At 39.2% G+C, this 22,065-nt stretch overlaps 1 protein-coding gene and 1 non-coding gene across 2 annotated transcripts in view; both read left to right on the top strand.

The window, feature by feature from the left end:
- The window catches only part of WIF1 (WNT inhibitory factor 1), a 92,270-nt gene extending 76,885 nt beyond the window's left edge, over window positions 1–15,385 (top strand). The window contains exons 7-10 of the mRNA XM_027542447.1: window positions 4,256–4,351; window positions 10,180–10,275; window positions 10,786–10,881; window positions 14,537–15,385. Of these exons, the coding sequence (XP_027398248.1) occupies window positions 4,256–4,351; window positions 10,180–10,275; window positions 10,786–10,881; window positions 14,537–14,658 (410 nt within the window). The 3' untranslated portion in view covers window positions 14,659–15,385. The remainder of the gene's footprint in view (window positions 1–4,255; window positions 4,352–10,179; window positions 10,276–10,785; window positions 10,882–14,536) is intronic.
- On the top strand, window positions 2,693–2,804 carry LOC113893813. Its single transcript, XR_003511344.1, has one exon. It is a non-coding gene; the product is annotated as a U6 spliceosomal RNA (small nuclear RNA).
- Window positions 15,386–22,065: the final 6,680 nt, after the last annotated feature.

The raw sequence follows: 22,065 nt of genomic DNA, 5'->3' as shown, positions 1-22,065 counted from the left end.
AAGAAGTATATTTACTATATCATCACTCTTCATAACAGCTTTATAAATAGGGTGTATCACTTCGCTGGTTGCTTTAACATTAACTATAAATTTCAGTGTAGCTTAACACAGTACAAGTTTACATTCACTCACAGAATGCTCCAGCGCAGGAACCTGGTCAGTGGGCAAGGCAGTTCTCCATACAGTGACTCAGGGCCCCAGGCACTGATGATCCTGCTGACAGCTTAGGAGCTCTCTGGTTCCAGCAAAGATTGGAATAGGCACTGCTTAAAAAAAAACAAAAAAAGTCCAAAAGTGACCCACAAAACTTTCAACACACATTCCGTGGATAGGAATTAGCCTCATTACCTACCTGGATGCAAGCAGGAGAAATGTCATTCCTGGTTGGACAGCTATCTCCCTTTATGGGAGGGGAGCATGAAGTTTCATGGACAGTTAGCTACTCCTGGCCCATTGCTGTTTTCGTATGTCCCAAATCAGTTTTATGGGTGAGCTTCTAAAACAATCTCTTCCAAATTGCCTGACCTAGAAGTTCACTGATCACCCATTTAATTCTCTGCTCACAGATCACATCCCTGAGAGCATGGGTCCCTCCTTCCTATGAAGCAGCAGCATAGCCAGATTTTACTCTCAGAAAGTAGATTCAAACATGGCTCTAGAGTAGAATGGTGTGATTCATAGTCTTGCAAGACACCTATCTACTTTGCCTGGTTCACATCTTTTATGGAAAAAAATTAACATCTGTAAAGTGTATGATGGAAAAAAATTAACATCCTTAAAGTGTATGTATTTAATGAAATTATCCTTCTGTCAAAAATGCTAATTGTGTGCATTGTTGTTGTTTGGTTGCTTGGTTGTGTCCGACTCTTTTGCAACCCCATGGACTGTAGCCCACCAGGCTCCTCAGTCCATGAGATTCTCCAGGCAAGAACATTGGAGTGGGTTGCCATTTCCTCCTCCATGGATCTTCCCGACCCAGGGACTGACTCACATATCCTACACGGGCAGCCGGGTTCTTTACCACTGAGCCACCAGAAAAGCCAAGTGCATGAGTAGGGCACTATTTTCTAAAATAAATATTGGATTGGCCAAAATAAAATAATGTGCTTATTTTTGAGAAGTGTCTCTTTAGTGATAATACAGATAGCACCAATTAACATCAAAATGAGCAGCTTTTTTAAAATGAAAGAAAAGCTAAAGGAAGGAGCCCTTAGCATGAGTCAGAATAATCATTATGGTTGTCTGTTATTTTGTGATATGCAAAGTACCTTCATACAATTACCTGACTTTAGTTCTAACAATCTTTTGAGATATGTAAATAATTATTCATCATAGTCCCAGATAAGCAAAATAAAGTTTATAGACCTTGAGTAGTTTGACCCAAATTCACATCCTCCACTGTACCGTGTTGCCACTCAGGCTACCTGTTTCAGAACCCGGTTCCTTTACAAGTGACTCTGAGTAGAGAAACCAATCTCTGTGGGCCATGCTTTTCCCAACTGTAAATAGAAATTAAGCCATTGACCCCTGGTTCCCCCATCTCTAAGCTAACTGAGAGCACATGTTCACATCTCTACCTTTTATTTGTAGGTGGTCTTTGAAAACTATAGCATTGGAATGAAAACAACTTTAAAATTTTATAAAGATTAATCACTAATGACACTGATAATAATAGCCAGTGAGTAAAAAATTCTTTCTTGTGCAGCTTCTTTTCATTTGTCTAAATTTAGCATTCAGCCCTTCTGCTACTTCAGAATTGGGCAGAATTTAATTCTAGAAGCAGAATTAAATTCATATTATCTCAAATTTACTAGGCAATAGAGCCAATCCTTCAGAAATTTGGATGAAGAACAAATGTATTATCCAATTTTAAAAGACCATTTATGAGGCTTATTATTGGTGTAGTATGCACAGTGACTGATAATCAACTATAATGTCTTTTTTATGCCAGGGTGTCTCAACACTGCATGGTCCTGTGAAGGAAAATATCTATGTGTATTCCAGTCCTTTTACATTTGTAATATTTTACCTTTCAGATGAAAGATTTTCCTTCTTGTTAGACTCCAGTAACTTTTTCTTATTCTTTTGGAAAGTCTGTTGAAATTCCACTTGGTCTCACTGGAGATCTGGGAACATTAAAAGAAATAATGTTTTTTTACTATCTCAACCAAAAGATGCATTTATTATCCAGGAGGGAGTATAGAGCTTCTGAAAAATGGTTTAATTACTGGCATGGAACTAGACCTTGGCACTACAGATTCAAAGAAACACTAAAGATTAACTTTCATTGGCTCTTGGGACATCTGTTGTAAATGTTAACGGCTGAGTGGTTAAATACCGGCCCAGCAAACCTTCAGCCCCAGTGAAAGTCCTTTGGTGTCTCTGGCTCATTTTCTTAGTCAAGAATCATCGCACAACAGAGATGGAGAGAAGCAATTATGCAATTATTAAGGGTGTGGCCAGATTCAATATTCAGTTTTGTCACATTTGTAATGTGACACATTTGTAATGTTGGTCACATTCTGTAACTTTTGATTAAACTCCCAGGTTCATTGCATTCTACATGTTAGTAAGGATAGTGTCCAGCGAGATCCAGCAAAGTGGACACAGATCCTGATGTTTTCTCATCTCCTATTATCCCCAGGAGAAACAGGGGCAAGTGGGGAGATAAGACATGCTCACAAAAACAACTGTCCTCTGCTCACTTTGGCAATACATGTGATAACATTGGAACAGGACAGAGAAGATTAGCATGGCCCCTGTGTAAGGATGACAGGCAAACTTGTGAAACATTCCATAATAATTCTAGATTATTACAAAAGGTCCTGCCCTAATATTAGCTTCAGTGGCTCAGATGGTAATTGCCTGCAAGGAGGAGACCTGGGTTCGATCCCTGGGTGGGGAAGATACTACCCTGGAGAAGGATGGGAATGGCTACCCTCTCCAATATTCTTGCCTGGAGAATTCCATGACAGAGGAGGCTGGTGAGCTACAGCCTATGCGGTTGTGAAGTCAGACAGCACTGAGCAACACTTCACTTTCAACAATGTTAGCAGCAAGTAACAAAGGAAGTTCAAAAATCGGATTCTCCTAAATCCTAAATCCTGTCCTCCAGTGCTTTTGTTACCCTCTATGACAGGAAACTTGATTTTGCCAAGGCAAGTACAGCATGGCCTTAAGCTAGGAGATGCTTATGATTTTTAACAAAAGTTTTATCATTTAGGAAGCATGATATTCATAGAATATTTTAGTTGGATTTCATTTCCGCAAAGAAAGCACACACTTAGAACTTTTGGAAATCCTTTCTGATTTTCTTCCTGGACGCTTATTCCAGCTCTCATTCACCTACAGCCAATTTTGGCCTGTTTTATATAGGACAAGAACAAAAAGGCCGTGAAACTGGAATAGCTGAGTTCTTATTTTCATCTCCGTTATAGAATGAGCCAACTTGTCTATTTTTAGATACTTGCTCTCCCCCGTTTTCATTTCTGTCCTCCCTCTATTTTAGGTGCCAGTGAGCAGTGAAACTCCAGAAGCTGACTCTAAAAAGGAGGGTTTAGGATGAACTACCAGCAGTATGATTATCACCTGGAAAATCTAGTTTATTGGACTCCCACAGTCACATACCCACTTTCGTCATCCCTCTAGCTCATGCCACTGCCACTTCCCTGCCTACGGGATCTCATAAAGGGGAATAGGCTGCCCTTTCCTGAATATAATTACTCTTTCTTGCAAATGTCATAAAAACTTTTTTTTTCAAAAATTTCTGTTATATAAGATGCATCTCTGTTCCTCTTAATCAGGAAAAAAGTTGCTTTCTCCTCTGTCCAATCCTAATATTTATGACTTCTCTCCCTTTTATCTGCTCCAAAGAAGGTTTTCTCCTTTTATTCTTCATTCATCTTAAATATTTTCTTGGGTTTATAGCATTCTTTTCCTTTTTAAGAGCATAGATATTTACAATAAAATTAAAAAGATATTTGTTTTTACCCACTGTTGCCTTTTTTCACTAAGAGGCAAACAAACCCCTAGAGGTGGGTCTGGTGTCATGTGTGTGGTATCCTGTTATATTGCCTGAATCTGCAAATGATCAAGCAATTGATTACCACTGCTGTCTGGGTAATATGGCTTATTTTATTAAATAAGTAAATGGGCAAGTAGCAGATGCCTAAGAAGTATCACTTAGCCTTAATGAAATGTTGTTGTTAGATTTAAGTGACTATCTAATGCAATACCCTGTTATTCATTCTAACAGCAAATTGCTCAGCCACCTGCTTTAACGGAGGGACCTGTTTCTACCCTGGAAAGTGTATTTGCCCTCCAGGACTAGAGGGAGAGCAGTGTGAAACAAGTGAGTACTGACCTGCATTGTCTTTGTTTGGGGTGGGGAACATGAGCGGCACCATCTGACCCCTTCATTTTATTGATGAGGAATCTGAAGCCCCGAGACAATGAATAGCTCGTCTAAGGTCTCAGGCCAGGGGTTTCTTTTTACTAGATTCAGCCGCCATCCATTTTGGCTAACAGTGGGGTAGAGGAGAGGCATAGATCAGCTCAGCTGACTCATTAAACACTCTCTGACTCGGTTGTGTCTGGTTTGCGCTCTTCACCATGTTGCACTGTTTCTTGTGGAGAGTTCATAGTTTGAGACTAGAAATGTAGACCAGAGCTTAAGGACAGCTGGAATTTGTTCACTTACCTGCAGGCATAGAGTCTTTTTCCCCCACCTCTGGCTTTCTTCTTTCTGTTCACATTTCCCAACTCACTGCCACATTTCCCAACCAGCCAGAGCCTAGTAATCCATCTCAGAGAAAAAGACAGACTCAAGAAAAAGGAGGGAAGTAAGGTAAAGAGCAATAAAAACAAAAGCATCTAATAGCACACACAACAGCGTGAATGAATTGCACAGATGTTATGCTAAGTAAAAGAAGTTAGACACACAAAAATGCATGCTGGACGATTCCATTTTTATGAAGTTCAAGAACAGGCAAAAGTATTAGGAGATCATAGAAACCAGAATAGTGATTGGGAGCACAATAAAACTTTCTGATGTGCCTAAAATGCTCTGTATCTAGATTGAGGAAGTGTCTCTTAAGTGTTTATTTATGGTTGACAAAAAAAAAATAGTTGATCCATAAACTTAAAATCAATGCACATTATGCCTTCTCTAGATGTTTGTCATGCTGTGATACCAAAAAAAAAAAAAAAAAATACAAATTTAAGGGTGGAATGTGGTAGATAATCATTGTTTTGGGAACCAGGATACCAAACTCTTTGCCCTGGCCCTGTTATCTTCCCATCACTGAAGCTCTCTGCTCAACTCAGAAATGAGCCAACCTCACCCTAGATTGCTCTGTGACCCCAAAAACAGATAACACCAAAGCCTGGCTCAGGAAGAAACAAAAGGAATGTGAGTGAGCATGTCCCTACTTTTCTGGAAGTTCTGGAATACGGCATTTTCACCTCCAGCTGTATTATGTCCATAAAACACCACTGTGTTTGCTCTAGCCATAGTTTCTGAAGTTGTAGTGGGTTCAGAATTAAATAATACTGACTTACTATTTTAACTTTCAACCTCTAATTTATTTGTGGGGATTTTTTCACTTTAATGAGTAATAGCTGAAATGACTATTTTTTTTTATAGAGTTCAAATGAAATACTTCTGAAGTTTTCATAGAACATGTAATTTAATTGTCAGGATGTGGTTTCTGTTCTTGTTAATTACCCTGCCCCGATAAAGATATCTCTGAACTAACTCCCCTCAATTTTCTCCACACACTTACACTCAGACTTTGTGTACTTAATTGGTTCATGTTTATGAATCTTTGTTCATGGGTTCCTTTCTCTTCATGGACATATGCTCTTTCATGCCCTTAGGTTTATGACCTTTCCATTGGCAGAGATAATGTTTTCTACTCTTTTTTTTTCCCTAATTGCACCAAAAATGTGGGCCTTTGAAAGTTCTTGATTATTGCCATTACAAGTTATACTCAAATCCTTTTAGGAAATTTTTTTTTCTATCGCCAGAACCATATTACCAGGAAAAATTAAAATCGGCCTTGTATTGAAAAGTGCCTATAGTGTAATAGAGACAAAAAGTTGAATTATATATCTTATTTTTAACATGAGACATAATTCACATACATAAAATTATTTTAAAGCATACAATTGATATTGATTATATTCACAAAGTTGTACAGCATCTACTTCTAGAACATGTTACCATCCCCCAAAGAAACCCTATTCCCATCAGCAGTCACTCCTCATGGTCCTCACCCCAAACCCCTGGAATCCACTAATGTACTTAGATATTGGATATTTCATATAAATAGAATTATACAATATGTGGCCTGCTATGTCTGACTTCTTTCACTTAGCATATTTTCAAGGTTCACCTCTATTGTTACATATATCATTACTTCCTTTTACTTGCTAAATAATATTCCATTGTGTGGATATATCAACGACATTTGGTTTATCCATCCATCAGCTGATGGGCACCTGGGCTGTCCCCACTTTAGGGCTACTGCAAACAGTAGTGCTGCTATGAATATTTGTGTACGAGTTTTTGTGTGAACATGTTTTCAGTTCTCCTGAGTATTCCTAGGAGTGGAATTGCTAGACTATGTGTTAACTCTTTAATTTTTTGAGGAACTGCCAAACTATTTTTCAAAGTGGTTGTACCATTTTACATTCCCACCAGCAATGTACAAGGGTTCCAATTTCTCCATATCCTTACCAGTATTTGTTATTGTCTCTCTTTTTTTTTAGATAAAATATGTATTCTGATGCTATTATCATTTCCCCTGGCCTCTATCAAAGTTGATGGCTTCTCAAACTTCATTCTGACTTGATTGTGAGATATACTTGCAGGTTAACAAACAAGACTATGGTTAGAAGTATCTGGATATTTGTACATATGTTTTTCTTGTTCTTTAAGGTTCATAAACTTTATAAGATTCCTTAATGAGCCTTCAGTTTAAAAAACCAAATTATATGGTACCAAAAGTGGGTTTTTTAATACCTTAATGGGTTTTATTATTGTAATCTATATAAAATGTTTGCCATAAAAAATTAGAATATTGGATAAAACAGTTAAAAATCACTTGTAAAATTCTAAGACTCAGAGATGGTGGTTGTTGGCACTTACGGTAAACCACGTTCATCTTTTCTCTATGTGAAGGATAGTCACAGATTTACCTCCCAGTCTGATGGGTGGAGGAAGTTTAATATCTTTATTTTGTCAATACCTTATCTCACTGTCCTCACTGGTTATAGCTAAAATTTGAATTGTTTAGAATTAGTCAAATCTATTTGTCTTCAGGCAGTGCTTAGTCTCATTTGGGTAAAAATGTGTGATTTCTCACATTGACTCAGGGTTCCACTATCCAATGATAAGAATTTGTTCACAATATAGTTTTAGGAAAAGAAAGTCAATAATAAAGACATTTATAGAATTCTGAACTTTAAAACAGTCATCCCTTCATGATATTTTGGTTCCATGAGGTTTGATCTAGGAATGGCCTTCTAATAGTCACCTGCAAAGAGATTTCTGTTCTGTGATAACCAAGAGAGAACATCTTCCCTGTTGGCTGCAGTAAGCCTCAGGGTCCTCACTTCCCTCTTGCCAAGGGAACAAAAACATCCTTGGGGACAATGAAAAGATTGTCTCTATCAGCCATTCTCTCCATTCTCTCTGTATACTAAGTTCACATCTCCTGGAATATGGGGAACCTTGGACCCCCCAAGTAGTTCACAATATATCCTCTATCTTTTCTGCCATTTAATTATTGTCCCACATCTTGCTTAGTTGAAAAACCCCAGTACATTGCAAAGTATCCAATTTTGAGCATATGATGGGATCAGATGTTCCTTTGACACAAATGGAAATTCAGAGTTAGATATTCCTTTCCTTAAATTGAAGTTGGATCTTGACCACAGAGTAAGTGCTATTCTTTGTGTCCAAACCTAGCAAAAAGGGTTCTTTTGGATTTTAATGGTTGATAGAAAGGTGGCATTCAAGTATTAAGGTTGTTTTAACACCTTTCTGTGAAACATCCCTGTGTCAGAAAAGCCTACAGCTCTAATGGCATTTCAATTTTCTGAGAGACACTAACATCTCAATTGTCTCTCTAATCTCCACAGTGAGATTTATATGTGAGGAAAGTCATTTTGGATAAATAAAAGAAAGTGTTTTTAGCAAAATGATTTTCATATGGGATTCACTACATGTCTGTCAAGCATAATGCTTACCCAGAAAAAACTTCAGCCTCAGGATGGCAAATTCTAGATTGCAAATGCATAGAAGTAAGAAAGAAGAAAAATATGATTTTTACATCTATATCCAGCTCTAAAATCCTGGGATGCAGAGATCTGTGAAAATATCAGCACTCCTCATTTGGCACAGAGATAAAGCATGAAGTATTCTTAGGATCTGAGACATTCCAGGAAAATGCCCAAGTGTGGAATCAAGGACTTTGTGTGCCCCACCTCATGTCCTTCTCAGCCAGCCTTTCCCTCCATCACTGCGATGACCTAATCTGTACAAACACAGTCTGATTGCACCTGAGCTGAGCCACACGTCTCTCGCTTCCCACCAGAGACCCTGAGTACTGAATATAAATAAAAATAAATAAATAAATATATATATATATATATATATATATATATATAAAATCACAACAAACTGTGGAAAATTCTTAAAGAGATGGGAATACCAGAACACTTTACCTGCCTCCTGAGAAACCTATATGTAGGTCAAGAAACAACAGTTAGAACCGGATATGGAACAACAGACTGGTTCCAAATTGGGAAAGGAGTCCGTCAAGGCTATATATTGTCACCCTGCTTATTTAACTTATATGCAGAGTACATCATGAGAAATGCTGGGCTGGAAGAAGCACAAGCTGGAATCAAGATTGCCGGGAGAAATATCAATCACCTCAGATGTGCAGATGACACCATCCTTATGGCAGAAAGTGAAAAGGAACTCAAAAGCCTCTTGATGAAAGTGAAAGAGGAGGGTGGAAAAAGTTGGCTTTTAAAATTCAACATTCAAAAAATGAAGATCATAGCATCCAGTCCCATCGCTTCATGGCAAATAGATGGGGAAACAATGGAAACAGTGAGAGACTTTATTTTCTTGGGCTCCAAAATCACTGCAGATGGTCACCACAGCCATGAAATTAAAAGACACTTGCTCCTTGGAAGAAAAGCTATGACAAACCTAGGCAGCATATTAAAAAGCAGAGACATTACTTTGCCAACAAAGATCTGTATGGTCAGTGCTATAGTTTTCAAGGAGTTGTGTATGGATGTGAGAATTGAACCATAAAGAAAACTGAGCGCTGAAGAACTGATGAACTATGGTGTTGGAGAAGACTCTTGAGAGTCAGACATGACTGAGCAACTGCACATGTATACAGATTATACGTATATAATCTGTAGTCACAGACTAGAAATTCAAGAAAGTGATTCCATGGGGTGACCTTTGGTCAGTGGACACTGGTGCAGATGAATAAACACTCCCCTCTCTCTCCCTTCAGGCAACTTGAAGGAGCAGTCCATCTACCTGACTCCTCAGAAAGATGCTGCAGAATAGAGCCCAGTTGCTGTAGTGATGAACAACCTACAAACATACTTTTGTGTTGGCTTTTTCTCTTCTGCTGTTGACTCTCCCTGCCCTCTATTCCTCATCCCAAGGATCACTTCCCCGAATAAACTCTGCAGGCAGGTCCTGATTTCTGGAGAATCCTAGGCTAAGACAGAAGTCATCGTGTCCAGGTATAGGCCTGCTTTCAGAAATAGTGACATACAAAAATCAGAACTCAGAGGAAAGATCACTTAGGGGGCTATCCATATCTTCACTTTCAATATATCTTGAATTACAAGTTTTTATGAATCAGATAAAACATTGTTTGTCAAAAAAGTGATATAAATACAGCATTTGAACAATACTCATTGTGGAAGATTCATATCCAAAATTATAAAATATGAGCCTATTTGTCCCCAAAACGAAGCTCAAACAGTAACAAAGCCAGGGTTGATCCGAAATAAGTGGAAATAACTGCCACTTAAAAGCCTTGATCCTCTCAAAGCCTTGCGATTCCTTTGAAAAAAATGTAATTGCCTCTGAAAGGAGAACAGAGTTCCTTGCTTATTTGCATTCTTCTATTTCAGGCAAATGCCCACAGCCCTGTCGAAATGGAGGTAAATGCATTGGTAAAAACAAATGCAAGTGCTCCAAAGGTTACCAAGGAGACCTCTGTTCAAAGCGTAAGTACCCTGTACACACAGCCGACCTGTGTTATGGGGTAGTTAAACTAGCAGGGATCTCTTCTCTCTTACTTCCTAACTTCTGTACCTGCTGCATGTTGCCAGGGCATCACAATTAACCTTTCTTCACTGACATTTATGTTTCTTGAGGTAGACCAAAGACATATGAAATCCATGCATGTAAAAAAAAAAAACTTAGACACATTTGCACACACCACCAAACTTTTTAACTATTAGGAGTTTTCTTAAGGAAGATAAACTTCCATTGCCTGGCAGTTTCAAAGTCCTCCGAGTGTCTTTTGTCACTGAGAAACATCAAGTCTAGCTCACTTCCAGGACTGACTCAAAAGAGTCCAAAACTGACTTCTAGCTGGAGACTGACTTAGAAAAACACATGAAGGGATGAAGCCAAAACTAACACATTCGAAAGAACTGCGGGGAAGATAGCTGCGTAATTCTGTTAACCGGTGAAAGCTCAGGAAACTTTCTATTTATCTCCTTTGACTCTAGCTGTCTGCAAACCTGGCTGCGGCACACATGGAACCTGCCACGAACCCAACAAATGCCAGTGTCGGGAAGGCTGGCATGGGAGACACTGCAATAAAAGTGAGTGTGAACTGTCTGGGGAGCCAGACTCTTGCACGTCTATTCCCTGGCTCCAAAGGCCAGGACAGACAAGCCATAACTCAGCTCTGCTTTCCGTTGCATAAAACCAACTTCTCCTCCTCTTCCTGCTCTCTCCACTGGTCCCCACTACCACCAGAACTCTCTAAGCTTTAGAGTGTAGAGGAAAGAAAGCATCGCTGTAAAATACCACCACATCTGTAAAATATCACCACAAATATTTTCCAGGTTAAATTAGTATTCCAGGTTGGTTTGGTAATATGGTATGTTAACTATGATAGAAATGAATAAAAGTAAGATTTCTAAATCAAATGTAGATCAGTAGCTACAAAGTTCTCATGTTATCGTTCAGGATTGATCAAGGAGCATTAGAACATGAGTTTGCTGTGTAAAATCTTTACACTGTGTTGGTTTTGGGATGCTTTAAATAGGTTCTTTCAAGGGAGAGAAAAGGTCTGTGAAGTACAGGAGAGATGTTAACATGGAGTTGTATTTTTTTTCACATTTACTGACCACCAAAAATGGACTATCTCTCCGGGAGTTGGTGATGGACAGGGAGGCCTGGCGTGCTGCGATTCATGGGGTCGCAAAGAGTTGGACACGACTGAGCAACTGATCTGATCTGATCTGATAAGATAATAAACCACTGGTCTATTTTATACACAAAATGAAAGTTAAAGTTGCTAAATTCAATCATTCTGTTTTGATTGATATCGTCTCTGTGCTAAACATGAATCCAGGCACTGGAAACATACCAGTGAACAGACAGAAAAGATCCTTCCTGGTGGTGCCCAGAATCAAGAGAGAGGGGTAGTCGATCAGCAAGTGAAGGAAACAAATAATGCATTTCTGCAGTTTCATCCTGCAGCTTGAACTCTAACTGCTGAGGATGGACCCACTGGCTACTTTCTGTGGGCAAAGGAAGGCTTCATTCAGTCATGCAGCTCCCTTGATTAATACAAGTCCAGATTGTGCCTATCAAGTTGTTTCCAAAATAATGTACACAAAGTGAACAGATCACTTTCATATCAGGTGTTTTTCTAATGGTCTCCAAAGGGTGATGCATATAGCCCAGTGAGTGTGGAATAATCATCTGGGGTGCTAAGGGAAAATATTAGTTCGAAGACATTTAAAAAAATATTTTATGTTCTTTTATTACATTTATGTAGAAATTTTATATGTATAGTTATATATCTCAATCTCTAATTCCTACTTTTTGTACATATTTTATAACACACATTGTACTATTCTGATATGTATAAAACCAGTTATGTGTAGCTTTACATGTTTGTTTGTTTTAAAGTATATTGGTGTCTGGCCTAGGCTACACTGAGCCATTGAGCTGAGTCTTTTTTCCACCATTGCCTTGGCTGGATGGTAGGTTGAATTGGCTTCAGGTGGACATAGCTTAACAAAAAGTGGATTCCTCTGGAAAATGGCTCGTTTACCCAGGTGGAAATGATGGAATGGTACCAAATGGGGCAGAAGGGGACCTTCCTTCAGGTAAAAGACCTATAGACAATTAACCATTCCAAGAAGGCAAGTGAGAGGCCCTCATGCGTGCAGTTTAGGTGAGCAGTTCTGACAGGTCTCCCAGCCCCAGTAGCACTCTCACTTGTAGACTTTGCTGCTGAAAGCTTTTGTCATCTCTGCCGCCTTCAGATTCAGCCATGCATTTCAGATTCAGCCATGCATGTCAAGAAGATGCCTTGGTGCTTGATTAAAATGCAAGCAGGTTTTACAGGAGAGGCCCCCCAGCCATTTTGTACAGTGGCTGAGAGAATCAGGCTGAAAGAATGAGGTTAATTTTGCTTAAAAGGAGATGACAAGGAAGCTGTGAGGCAGAGAGTTCTGCTAAGAACAGATTTCCAGTGAGGCGACACATTGGGAGGTCCCAGGCACCCAGACATCCTAGATGGGAGGAGGACACTGGAGACAGACTTCCTGGCTCAGGCTCTGCCTCACCAGGGAGGTTTGGGCTTCATGGGTGGCAGGGTGAGCAGCAGGGTAGGGATTGTTGGCTCATTGTCTTGGCCGGTCCATGAGCTACTAGCCTACATGCTGACAATTCAAAGAAAAGCATTCAGGAACAAAGCATTCTGTTCTCAGCAGTTACTTAACGGCATGCTTGCATTTAAAAACCACAGGGAACAAATGAAATGCCAAACTTGACTCTAATGCACAGGAAGATGGAGGCAGATTTTTAACTGCTGATCAGTTTTAGGAAATCAGCAGAAGTGAGTCAGTGATCCAGGCATCTTCAGAAGTTCATAAGTAAGGAGAAAAGAAGTCTTGAGTTGTGTAACTCACAACTCACATTGTATTATTGTGTTATACTCCTCTTACGATGAACTGGAAATGCTATCAGTAGACACCCATCTTGACCAAGGCTCACAAAAGCCCACTGAGAAGGAGGCAGTTCAAATCCTAACCCTTCTCTAATATATGTACTGGTGTACTTTTTTTTAAACACTTCTCTTTTCCTGAATTCTTTTAGATTGATTCATTTTTTTAAAACTTTCTATTTTGTATTGGGGTATAGCCAATTAATAAACAATGTTGTGATAGTTTCAGGTGGATAGCAAAGGGACTCTGCTACACATAAATGTAGCCATTCTCCCCCAAACTCACCTTCCATCCAGGCTGCCATATAACATTGAGCAGAGTTCCCTGTGTTATGCAGGCCTTGTTGGTTGTCCATTTCAAACATAGCAGTGTGTACATGTTCATCCCAAACTCCCTAGCTATCCCTTCTACCCATCCTTCTCCTTCACCCCCTGCAACCAGAAGTTCATTCTCTAGGTCTATGAGTCTCTTTCTTTTTTTAAGTAAATTTGTTTGTATCATTTCTTTTTAGATTCCACATATAAGGGATCTCATACAATAATTCACCTTCTCTGTCTGACTTATGGAAGTCTTTAATTCTTATAAAATTCATATTTTGTGTAAATGCAATAGCCATGCCTAATCATGTGATCTTTATGAAGAATGGGAGTTGTTATTATTGAACTGCTGCTGCTGCTACTGCTAAGTCACTTCAGTCGTGTCCGACTCTGTGCGATCCCATAGATGGCAGCCCACCAGGCTCCCCCGTCCCTGGGATTCTCCAGGCAAGAACACTGGAGTGGGTTGCCATTTCCTTCTCCAATGTGTGAAAGTGAAAAGTGAAAGTGAAGTCGCTCAGTCGTGTCCGACTCTTCGAGACCCCATGGACTGCAGTTCAATAATAATGGAGATTGGTTTTGCAAGGCAATGAAAGGATCAATGACAACGTTCTCTGCAGAAAGCACTCCTGCAATGAGACCTCAGTGCTTAATCCTTACGAGCCTTTGGATGGAGAACATCCTTCCATTCAATAACATTCATCCCAAGTTTGCTTCATGCGTGTCATGACCAAAATATATAGTGAATCAGAGATTCAATGGAAGCCAGATTTGATGGAGTTAGTAAAATGAATTTCTTTTAAAAGAGATCTTGAACCTGTAACATCTCATCATTCAGGTAGCTTTTTGTGGTCACTGTGGTCTTTCACTCTGGGTTGGAAAGGGAAAATGGATTTTATTTGAATGGTGAATAATGAATCTGAAGAGCTTGTTTTTGTAGTTTCTTTTCTTTTAAGCTGTGAATAATTTTGCAGGGTATGGAGCCAGCCTCCTGCATACCCTGAGGCCAGCAGGCGCCCAGCTCAGGCAGCACACGCCTTCAGTTAAAAAGGCCGAGGAGCGGCAGGACCCACCTGAATCCAATTACATCTGGTGAACTCCGACATCTGAAACATTTTAAGTTACACCAAGTTCATAGCCTTTGTTAACCTTTCATGTGTTGAATGTTCAAGTAATGTTTATTACAGTTAAGAATACTGGCCTGAATTTTATTAGCTTCATTATAAATCACTGAGCTGATATTTACTCTTCCTTTTAAGTTTTCTAAGTACAGCTGTAGCATGATGGTATAGATTTTCTTGTTTCGGTGCTTTGGGACCAACTTTATGTTATGTCAGTTGTTCAGGTTAAATTTTTGTCTTTTCAGTGTGTACTTGGCAGATAATTTCCAAAAGTACAATGCATTCACGGTATTGAGAGGCTGGGCAACATTAGAGAAGATAAATGGAATAAAAATGCATAAATCACAAGGGTTTGGATGAAGCAGTTAAAAGTGCTGAAGTCTTCGCATTTCAATTTATTTTGTCATGTATTTAGACACTTGTTACATTTTTTGAATTCCCCTTAAACTCATAATACATTTTACCTTACCATGACCTTACCATGATTCCAGAGAATTCAGTATTAAAAAAGAGCGAGAAAGAAATAACACTGTGGTAGTGACATTTAATGATATAATATATTGTAAACACAATAAAATAGGGAATATATGTATGAACTGTTGGCATTGGCTTGAAGCAATATAATATATTGTAAACAAAACACAGCTCTTACATAAACATTTTATACTGTTTGTATAAAATAAAGATGCTGCTTTAGTTTTCTGAGTGTGGTATGGAGTGGTCTTTGCATGTGCTAGTTTATGGAAATAAAGTTGGTTGCAATTGAATAGAAGTTAAAACTTTGCAATATCATAAAAAAGAGAAGATATTCTTTCCCTGACTCTGGACTAGCTCTCCAGCCCCATCTTTCCCTCCCAGTTCTGCCTCTGCTTCAGCCAGGCCACCCTACACTCCTCTGTTGTCAGAGCCTGCAACACTCCTATTTATGTCAGCTCCCAGCTTGTTGTCATTTCTTTCAAGAAATCTTCTCTAACTAGACCATGTTAAATATCCCATTAGTGAAGACTTTCTAATGGTGTGAAAATATTACAAATGAAAGTGTTACCAACTAGGAATGTAAATTGATGCAGCCACTGTGGAAAACCGTATGGAGATTCTTTAAAAAACTAAAATAGAGTTACCATATGATCCCACAATCCCACTCCTGGACACATATCTGGAGAAAACTGTAATTCAAAAAGGTATATGCATTTTAGCATTCATAGCAGCGCTATTTATAATACCTAAGGCATGGAGACAACCTAAATGTCCATCAGCAGGTGAAAGGATAAAGAAGATGTGGGATACACAGTGGAATATTAGCCATAAAAGGAATGAGGTAATGCTATTTGCAGCTACATGGATAGACCTAGAGATCATTATACTGAGTGAAGTAAATCAGACAAAGATAAACAGTGATATTTCTTATATGGAGAATCTAAAAAGGTACAAATGAACTTATTTACAAAATAGAAATGTAGTCCGAGATGTAGAAAATTAACTTATGGTAACAAAGGGGGAAATATGGGGAAGGATAAACTGGGAGATTGGGATAGACATATACACACTATAATATATAAAACAGATAACTAATAGAAACCCACTGTACAGTACAGGGAACTCTACTCAGCACTCTATAATGATCTATATGGGAAAAGAACTGGAAAAAAAGTGTATGTATGTGTGTCGCTGGGTTGCTTTGCTGTGCAGTGGAAACTGGCATGACATTGAAAATCAACTGTACTCCAATAAAAATTAATTTAAAAAAGTAGCCAACAAGGACCTACAGTATAGCACAGGAACACTGCTCAATATTTTGTGATAACCTCAATGGGAAAACAGTTTGAAAAAGAATAGATACATGTATATGCTTAACTGAATCGCTCTATGGTACACCTGAAACCAACACCACATTATTAATCAACTATGCTCCAGCATAAAATAAAAATTTAAACAAGGAACATGTGGTATGCAATGGAATATTACTCAGCCATAAAAAGAGTGAAACAATGCCATTTGCAGCAACATGGATGCACCTGGAGATTATCATACTAATGAAGTCAGAGAAGACGAATACCACACTATATCACTCATGTGGAATCTAAAGTATGAGACAAATGAACTTATCTACAAAACAGAAACAGACTCACAGACATAACACATTTGTTTGCCAAAGGGGAAAGGTGGTGGAGGAGTGATAAATTAGGAGTTTGAGATTAGCAGATACACACTACCATATATTAAACAGATAAACAATGGTCCTACTATATAACACAGGGAACCAAATATCCTGTAATAAACTATCCAAAAATAGTTTGAAAAAGAATATATATATAAACTGAATCATTTTGCTATATATCAGAAACTACCATACATTGTAATTCAACCATACTTCAATTTTTTTTAAGTGCTGCCATTTATTAAGAACATGGTATGGGGAGGGAGGAGGATTCAGGACGGGGAACACATGTATACCTGTGACGGATTCATTTTGATATTTGGCAAAACTAATACAATTTGTAAAGTTTAAAAATAAAAATAAAATTAAAAAAAAAAAACATATTGGTTCCCAAGAATATGAAATGTGTTATCTTACAATCCTATGAGGCAGGTATCATTATGCAATTTTGCATAGAAGAAAACCAAATCATGGAGACAGGAAGTGATTTACCCAAGACTACACATAATAGGGATGGGCTTGAATTCATGCCACTTGCCTCTGAAGCCCCAATACTGTGCTCTTCTTATTTTCTCAGCAAATACAGCAGAACACAAAACTCTACAAATCCTAGGTAGCAACTTTTCAACCAATTATTCGCCTCATTCTCCCAATGGGATGTGGACCTTATTTTATAGATAAAGTTCACAAGCTTTCTTACACTGGACAGTGACATAATCAGTTGTGTGATTTAGGGAAGTGACATGTGTTCCGGGAAGAGATGAAGGGAGAGGCTGCAAGCAGAGTGATCACATCCTGCGGAGGTGATTGACCAGCAGTCTTCCTCCTCCAACTAGCCAGAGCCCAGTGTCAGCCTATGCTCACAAAGACTTGGCAAAGCAGACCAGGATCCAGGAAATCCTAATATAAGAACTGGCTTATTTATTAAAGACTTCTAAATAAAAGTCCAGATGCACGATTAGGAGTATCTAAGAGGCAGCAGAAAGTTAATTTTGGGAATAGGATAATAATAATAATAATAATAGTTGACACTTACATAGTGCTTAGTTTATTCCAAACACTTTACTTGTATTAACTCATAATGAATAATAGAGTTGCAAGGAAGCTGGACTGAAGCGTGGTGACAAACTGCAAGTCTAGGTTAGTCATCTCCAAACCATTTTGACTGCACACTCCAGCAGAAATTTTTGAGTTCATAGTCCTACGCGTGTGTGCATGCTAAGTCGCTTCATATGTATCCGACTCTTTGTGACCCTATGAATCATAGCCCACCAGGCTCTTCTGTTCATGGAATTCTCCAGGCAAGAATATTGCAGTGGGTTGCCATGCCCTCCTCTGAACACACGTCTCAAGTCTCCTGCAGGAGATTCTTTATCCTAGACAGGGGTTTCTTTATCACTAGTGCCGTCTGGGAAGGCCCTCATAGTCCTGTATATGACCATTATTTATTTACATGTATAACTGTACCACTGTGTACATTATAAAAGCCAGAAGTGTTAAAAGGAAGAGGTAAACCCTACATTGTTGGTGGAAATGTAAGCTGGAGGTTTACATTTTGGTATGGAGGTTTCTCAGAAAACTAAAAATAGAATTTCCATATGATCCAGAAATCCCATTCCTGGACATATTATCTGGAAAAAACTATAATTCAAAAAGATTCATACACCCTTCAAGAGAAATCTATTGCTTAAGAAGGTGTTTTTTAAACAAACAGAAGAACTCTATTTCACAATTTTAAAACCTTGGAAGAAACAGTTCTTAGAAGAATTAAACATTTAAAACTTGTTCTGAAGCGCTTTTACTCTTCTCTCCCAGAGTCTAACATATGAAAGGATCGTTTGTTTTGGTCAGAAATATATTTCATGTTCACAGCAGCACTATTCACAATAGCCAAGACATGGAAAAAACCTAAATGTCCATCAACAGATGAATGGATAAAGAAGATATGGTACATATATATAGTGGGATACTATTCCACCATAAAAAAGAACAAAATAATGCCGTTTACAGCAAGATGGATGAAACCAGAGATTATCATACTAAATGAAGTAGACCAGAAAGAGAAAGACAAATACCATATGATATCACTTATATGTGGAATCTAAAATATGACAAAAATAAGCCCAACTATGGTGGCTCAGACAGTAAGGAATCTGCCTGCAATGCGGGAGACCTGGATTTGATCCCTGGGTTGGGAAGATCCCCTGGAGGAGGGCATGGCAACCCATTCCAGTATTCATGCCTGGAGAATCCCCATGGACAGAGGAGCCTAGCAGGCTGCAGTCCATGGGGTCACAAAGAGTCAGAGGCTACATACAGTCCGTGGGGTCTCAAAGAGTCAGACACAACTGAGTAAGCACAGCACAAACCTAACTATGAAACAGAAACAGAATCACGGACACAGAGAACAAACTTGTGGTTGCCAGGGAGAAGGGAATTGGGGGAGAGATGGAATGGGAGATTGGGATTAGCAGATATAAACTTTTATATATAGAATGAATGAACAACAAGGTCCTACTGTAATGCACAGGAAACTATATCCAATATCCTGTGATAAACCATAACGGGAAAGAATATTTTTAAAAAGAATGTTTGTATGTGTGCAGAACTGCCTACTGTAACGCACAGGAAACTATATCCAATATCCTGTGATAAACCATAACGGGAAAGAATATTTTTAAAAAGAATGTTTGTATGTGTGCAGAACTGAATCACTTTGTAATATAGCAGTAATTAACACAACACTATAGTCCCTGTACTTCCCCAGTGGCTGAGCTTCTCCAGTGGCTCAGATGGCAAAGAATCTGCCTGCTAATGCAGGAGACCTGGGTTTGATCCCTGGGTCAGGAAGATTCCCCTGGAGAAGGACATTCAACCCACTTCATTATTCTTGCTTGGAGAATCCCATGGACAGAGAAACCTAGCAGGTTACAGTCCATGGGGTCACAGAGTTGGATACAACTGAGCGACTAGCACACACACAGTCAAACATATTTCAATAAAAATAAATTTTAAAAAAGGAAGAGGTAAAAATATATGTAGCATCTCTAATATATTATTTCCTTCTCTTACCCTCAAAGGTAACTTTACATACACCTGGAGTACACATACACCTCCATAGGAGACTTCAGGTAAAGGGAAGAGATAATAGGATCTGAAATGGCTTTAGCATCAGAGAGGAGAGCTTAGACTTAAAAGAGACATCAAATCTAATCAGGGGACTAGATGACTGATTGGATGCAAGGGTTAAGAAAAGAAAGGAACCTGGACAGTGATGCTAATGAGTAAGGAGGAACAAGAGTGAGCAGGGATGTGCCTTTCCAGAGATGCTGAGTTTTGTTTTGAAGATAATTTTAATGTGCCTTTAGGACATCTTGGTGGAATTGTCTGCTAAGGCATTTGGAAATACAGCTAGGAGGTTAGGCCCAAAAATTGGCCACCTCATGCGAAGAGTTGACTCATTGGAAAAGACCCTGATGCTGGGAGAGATTGGGGGCAGGAGGAGAAGGGGACAACAGAGGATGAGATGGCTGGATGGCATCACCGACTCGATGGACGTGAGTCTGAGTGAACTCCGGGAGTTGGTGATGGACAGGGAGGCCTGGTGTGCTGTGATTCATGGGGTCGCAAAGAGTCGCAAACAGCGACTGAACTGAACTGAACTGCGTCATATTATAAATGAAGGATACTCATTATATATTGAGATACTTTTAATAACAATATACATAATAGCTTTATTTGGTGAGGTGCAATGTGACTAACTTGTGTTTTATTGTGTTTTTAGATTCTACATACAGTTAACATACTTTGCTGCTTACTTATGTATGTTTATTTATATAACAATGTGGCCTTTACTATTGGGCAAATTGATTGAGCCACTCCTCCCTTTTACCCTCCACCATATGCATTATGAATTTTCATCTGAATTATATACCCTTTGGTCACTGTCAATTCATGTAGAATCACAACAGTGGAGGTCAGCTCTTTTGTTGTTACTCTTATGATGTTACCACAGAAGAGGAGGAGGCAGAGGAAAAAGACAATGAAGGAGGAACAGGAAGGTGTAAAGAACCTGCCTACCAATGCAGGAGACCTAAGAGACATGGGTTCAATCCCTGGGTTGGGAAGATCTGCTGGAGGAGGGCACAGCAACACACTCCAGTAGTTTTGCCTGGAGAATCCCAAGGACAAAGGAGCCCGGCAGGCTATGAAACATAGGGTTTTCAAAGAATCAGACACAACTGAAGTATCTTCAGTTCAGTTCAGATGCTCAGTCGTGTCTGACACTTTGTGACCCCATGAACCGCAGCACGCCAGACCTCCCTGTCCATCACTAACTCCTGGAGTTCACTCAAACTCATGTCCATCAAGTCAGTGATGCCATCCAGCCATCTCATCCTCTGGCATCCCCTTCTCCTCCTGCCCCCAATCCCTCCCAGCATCAGGGTCTTTTCCAATGAGTCAACTCTTCGCATGAGGTGGCCAAAGTACTGGAGTTTCAGCTTTAGCATCAGTCCTTCCAATGAACACCCAGGACTGATCTCCTTTAGGATGGACTGGTTGGACATCCTTGCAGTCCAAGGGACTCTCAAGAGTCTTCTCCAACACCACAGTTCAAAAGCATCAATTCTTTGGCGCTCAGCTTTCTTTACAGTCCAATTCTCACATCCATACATGACCACAGGAAAAACCATAGCCTTGACTAGACGAACCTTTGTTGGCAAAGTAATATCTCTGCTTTTTCATATCCTATTTAGATTGGTCATAACTTTCCTTCCAAGGAGTAAGTGTCTTTTAATTTCATGGCTGCAATCACCATCTGCAGTGATTTTGGAGCCCAAAAAAATAAAGTTAGGCACTCTTTCCACTCTTTCCCCATCTATTTCCCATGAAGTGATGGGACCAGATGCCATGATCTTCGTTTTCTGAATGTTGAGCTTTAAGCCAACTTTTTCACTCTCCACTTTCACTTTCATCAAGAGGCTTTTGAGTTCCTCTTCACTTTCTGCCATAAGGGTGGTGCCATCTGCATATCTGAGGTTATTGATATTTCTCCCGGCAATCTTGATTCTGGCTTGTGCTTCCTCCAGCCCAGCATTTCTCATGATGTACTCTGCATAGAAGTTAAATAAGCAGGGTGACAATATACAGCCTTAATGTACTCCTTTTCCTATTTGGAACCAATCTGTTGTTCCATGTACAGTTCTAACTGCTGCTTCCTGAC

Source organism: Bos indicus x Bos taurus, chromosome 5 (assembly GCF_003369695.1).
Source record: "Bos indicus x Bos taurus breed Angus x Brahman F1 hybrid chromosome 5, Bos_hybrid_MaternalHap_v2.0, whole genome shotgun sequence".
Classification (NCBI taxonomy): Eukaryota; Metazoa; Chordata; class Mammalia; order Artiodactyla; family Bovidae; genus Bos; species Bos indicus x Bos taurus.
The sequence above is the reverse complement of the archived record's forward strand: the minus strand, read 5'-3'. Positions and strand labels throughout refer to the sequence as shown.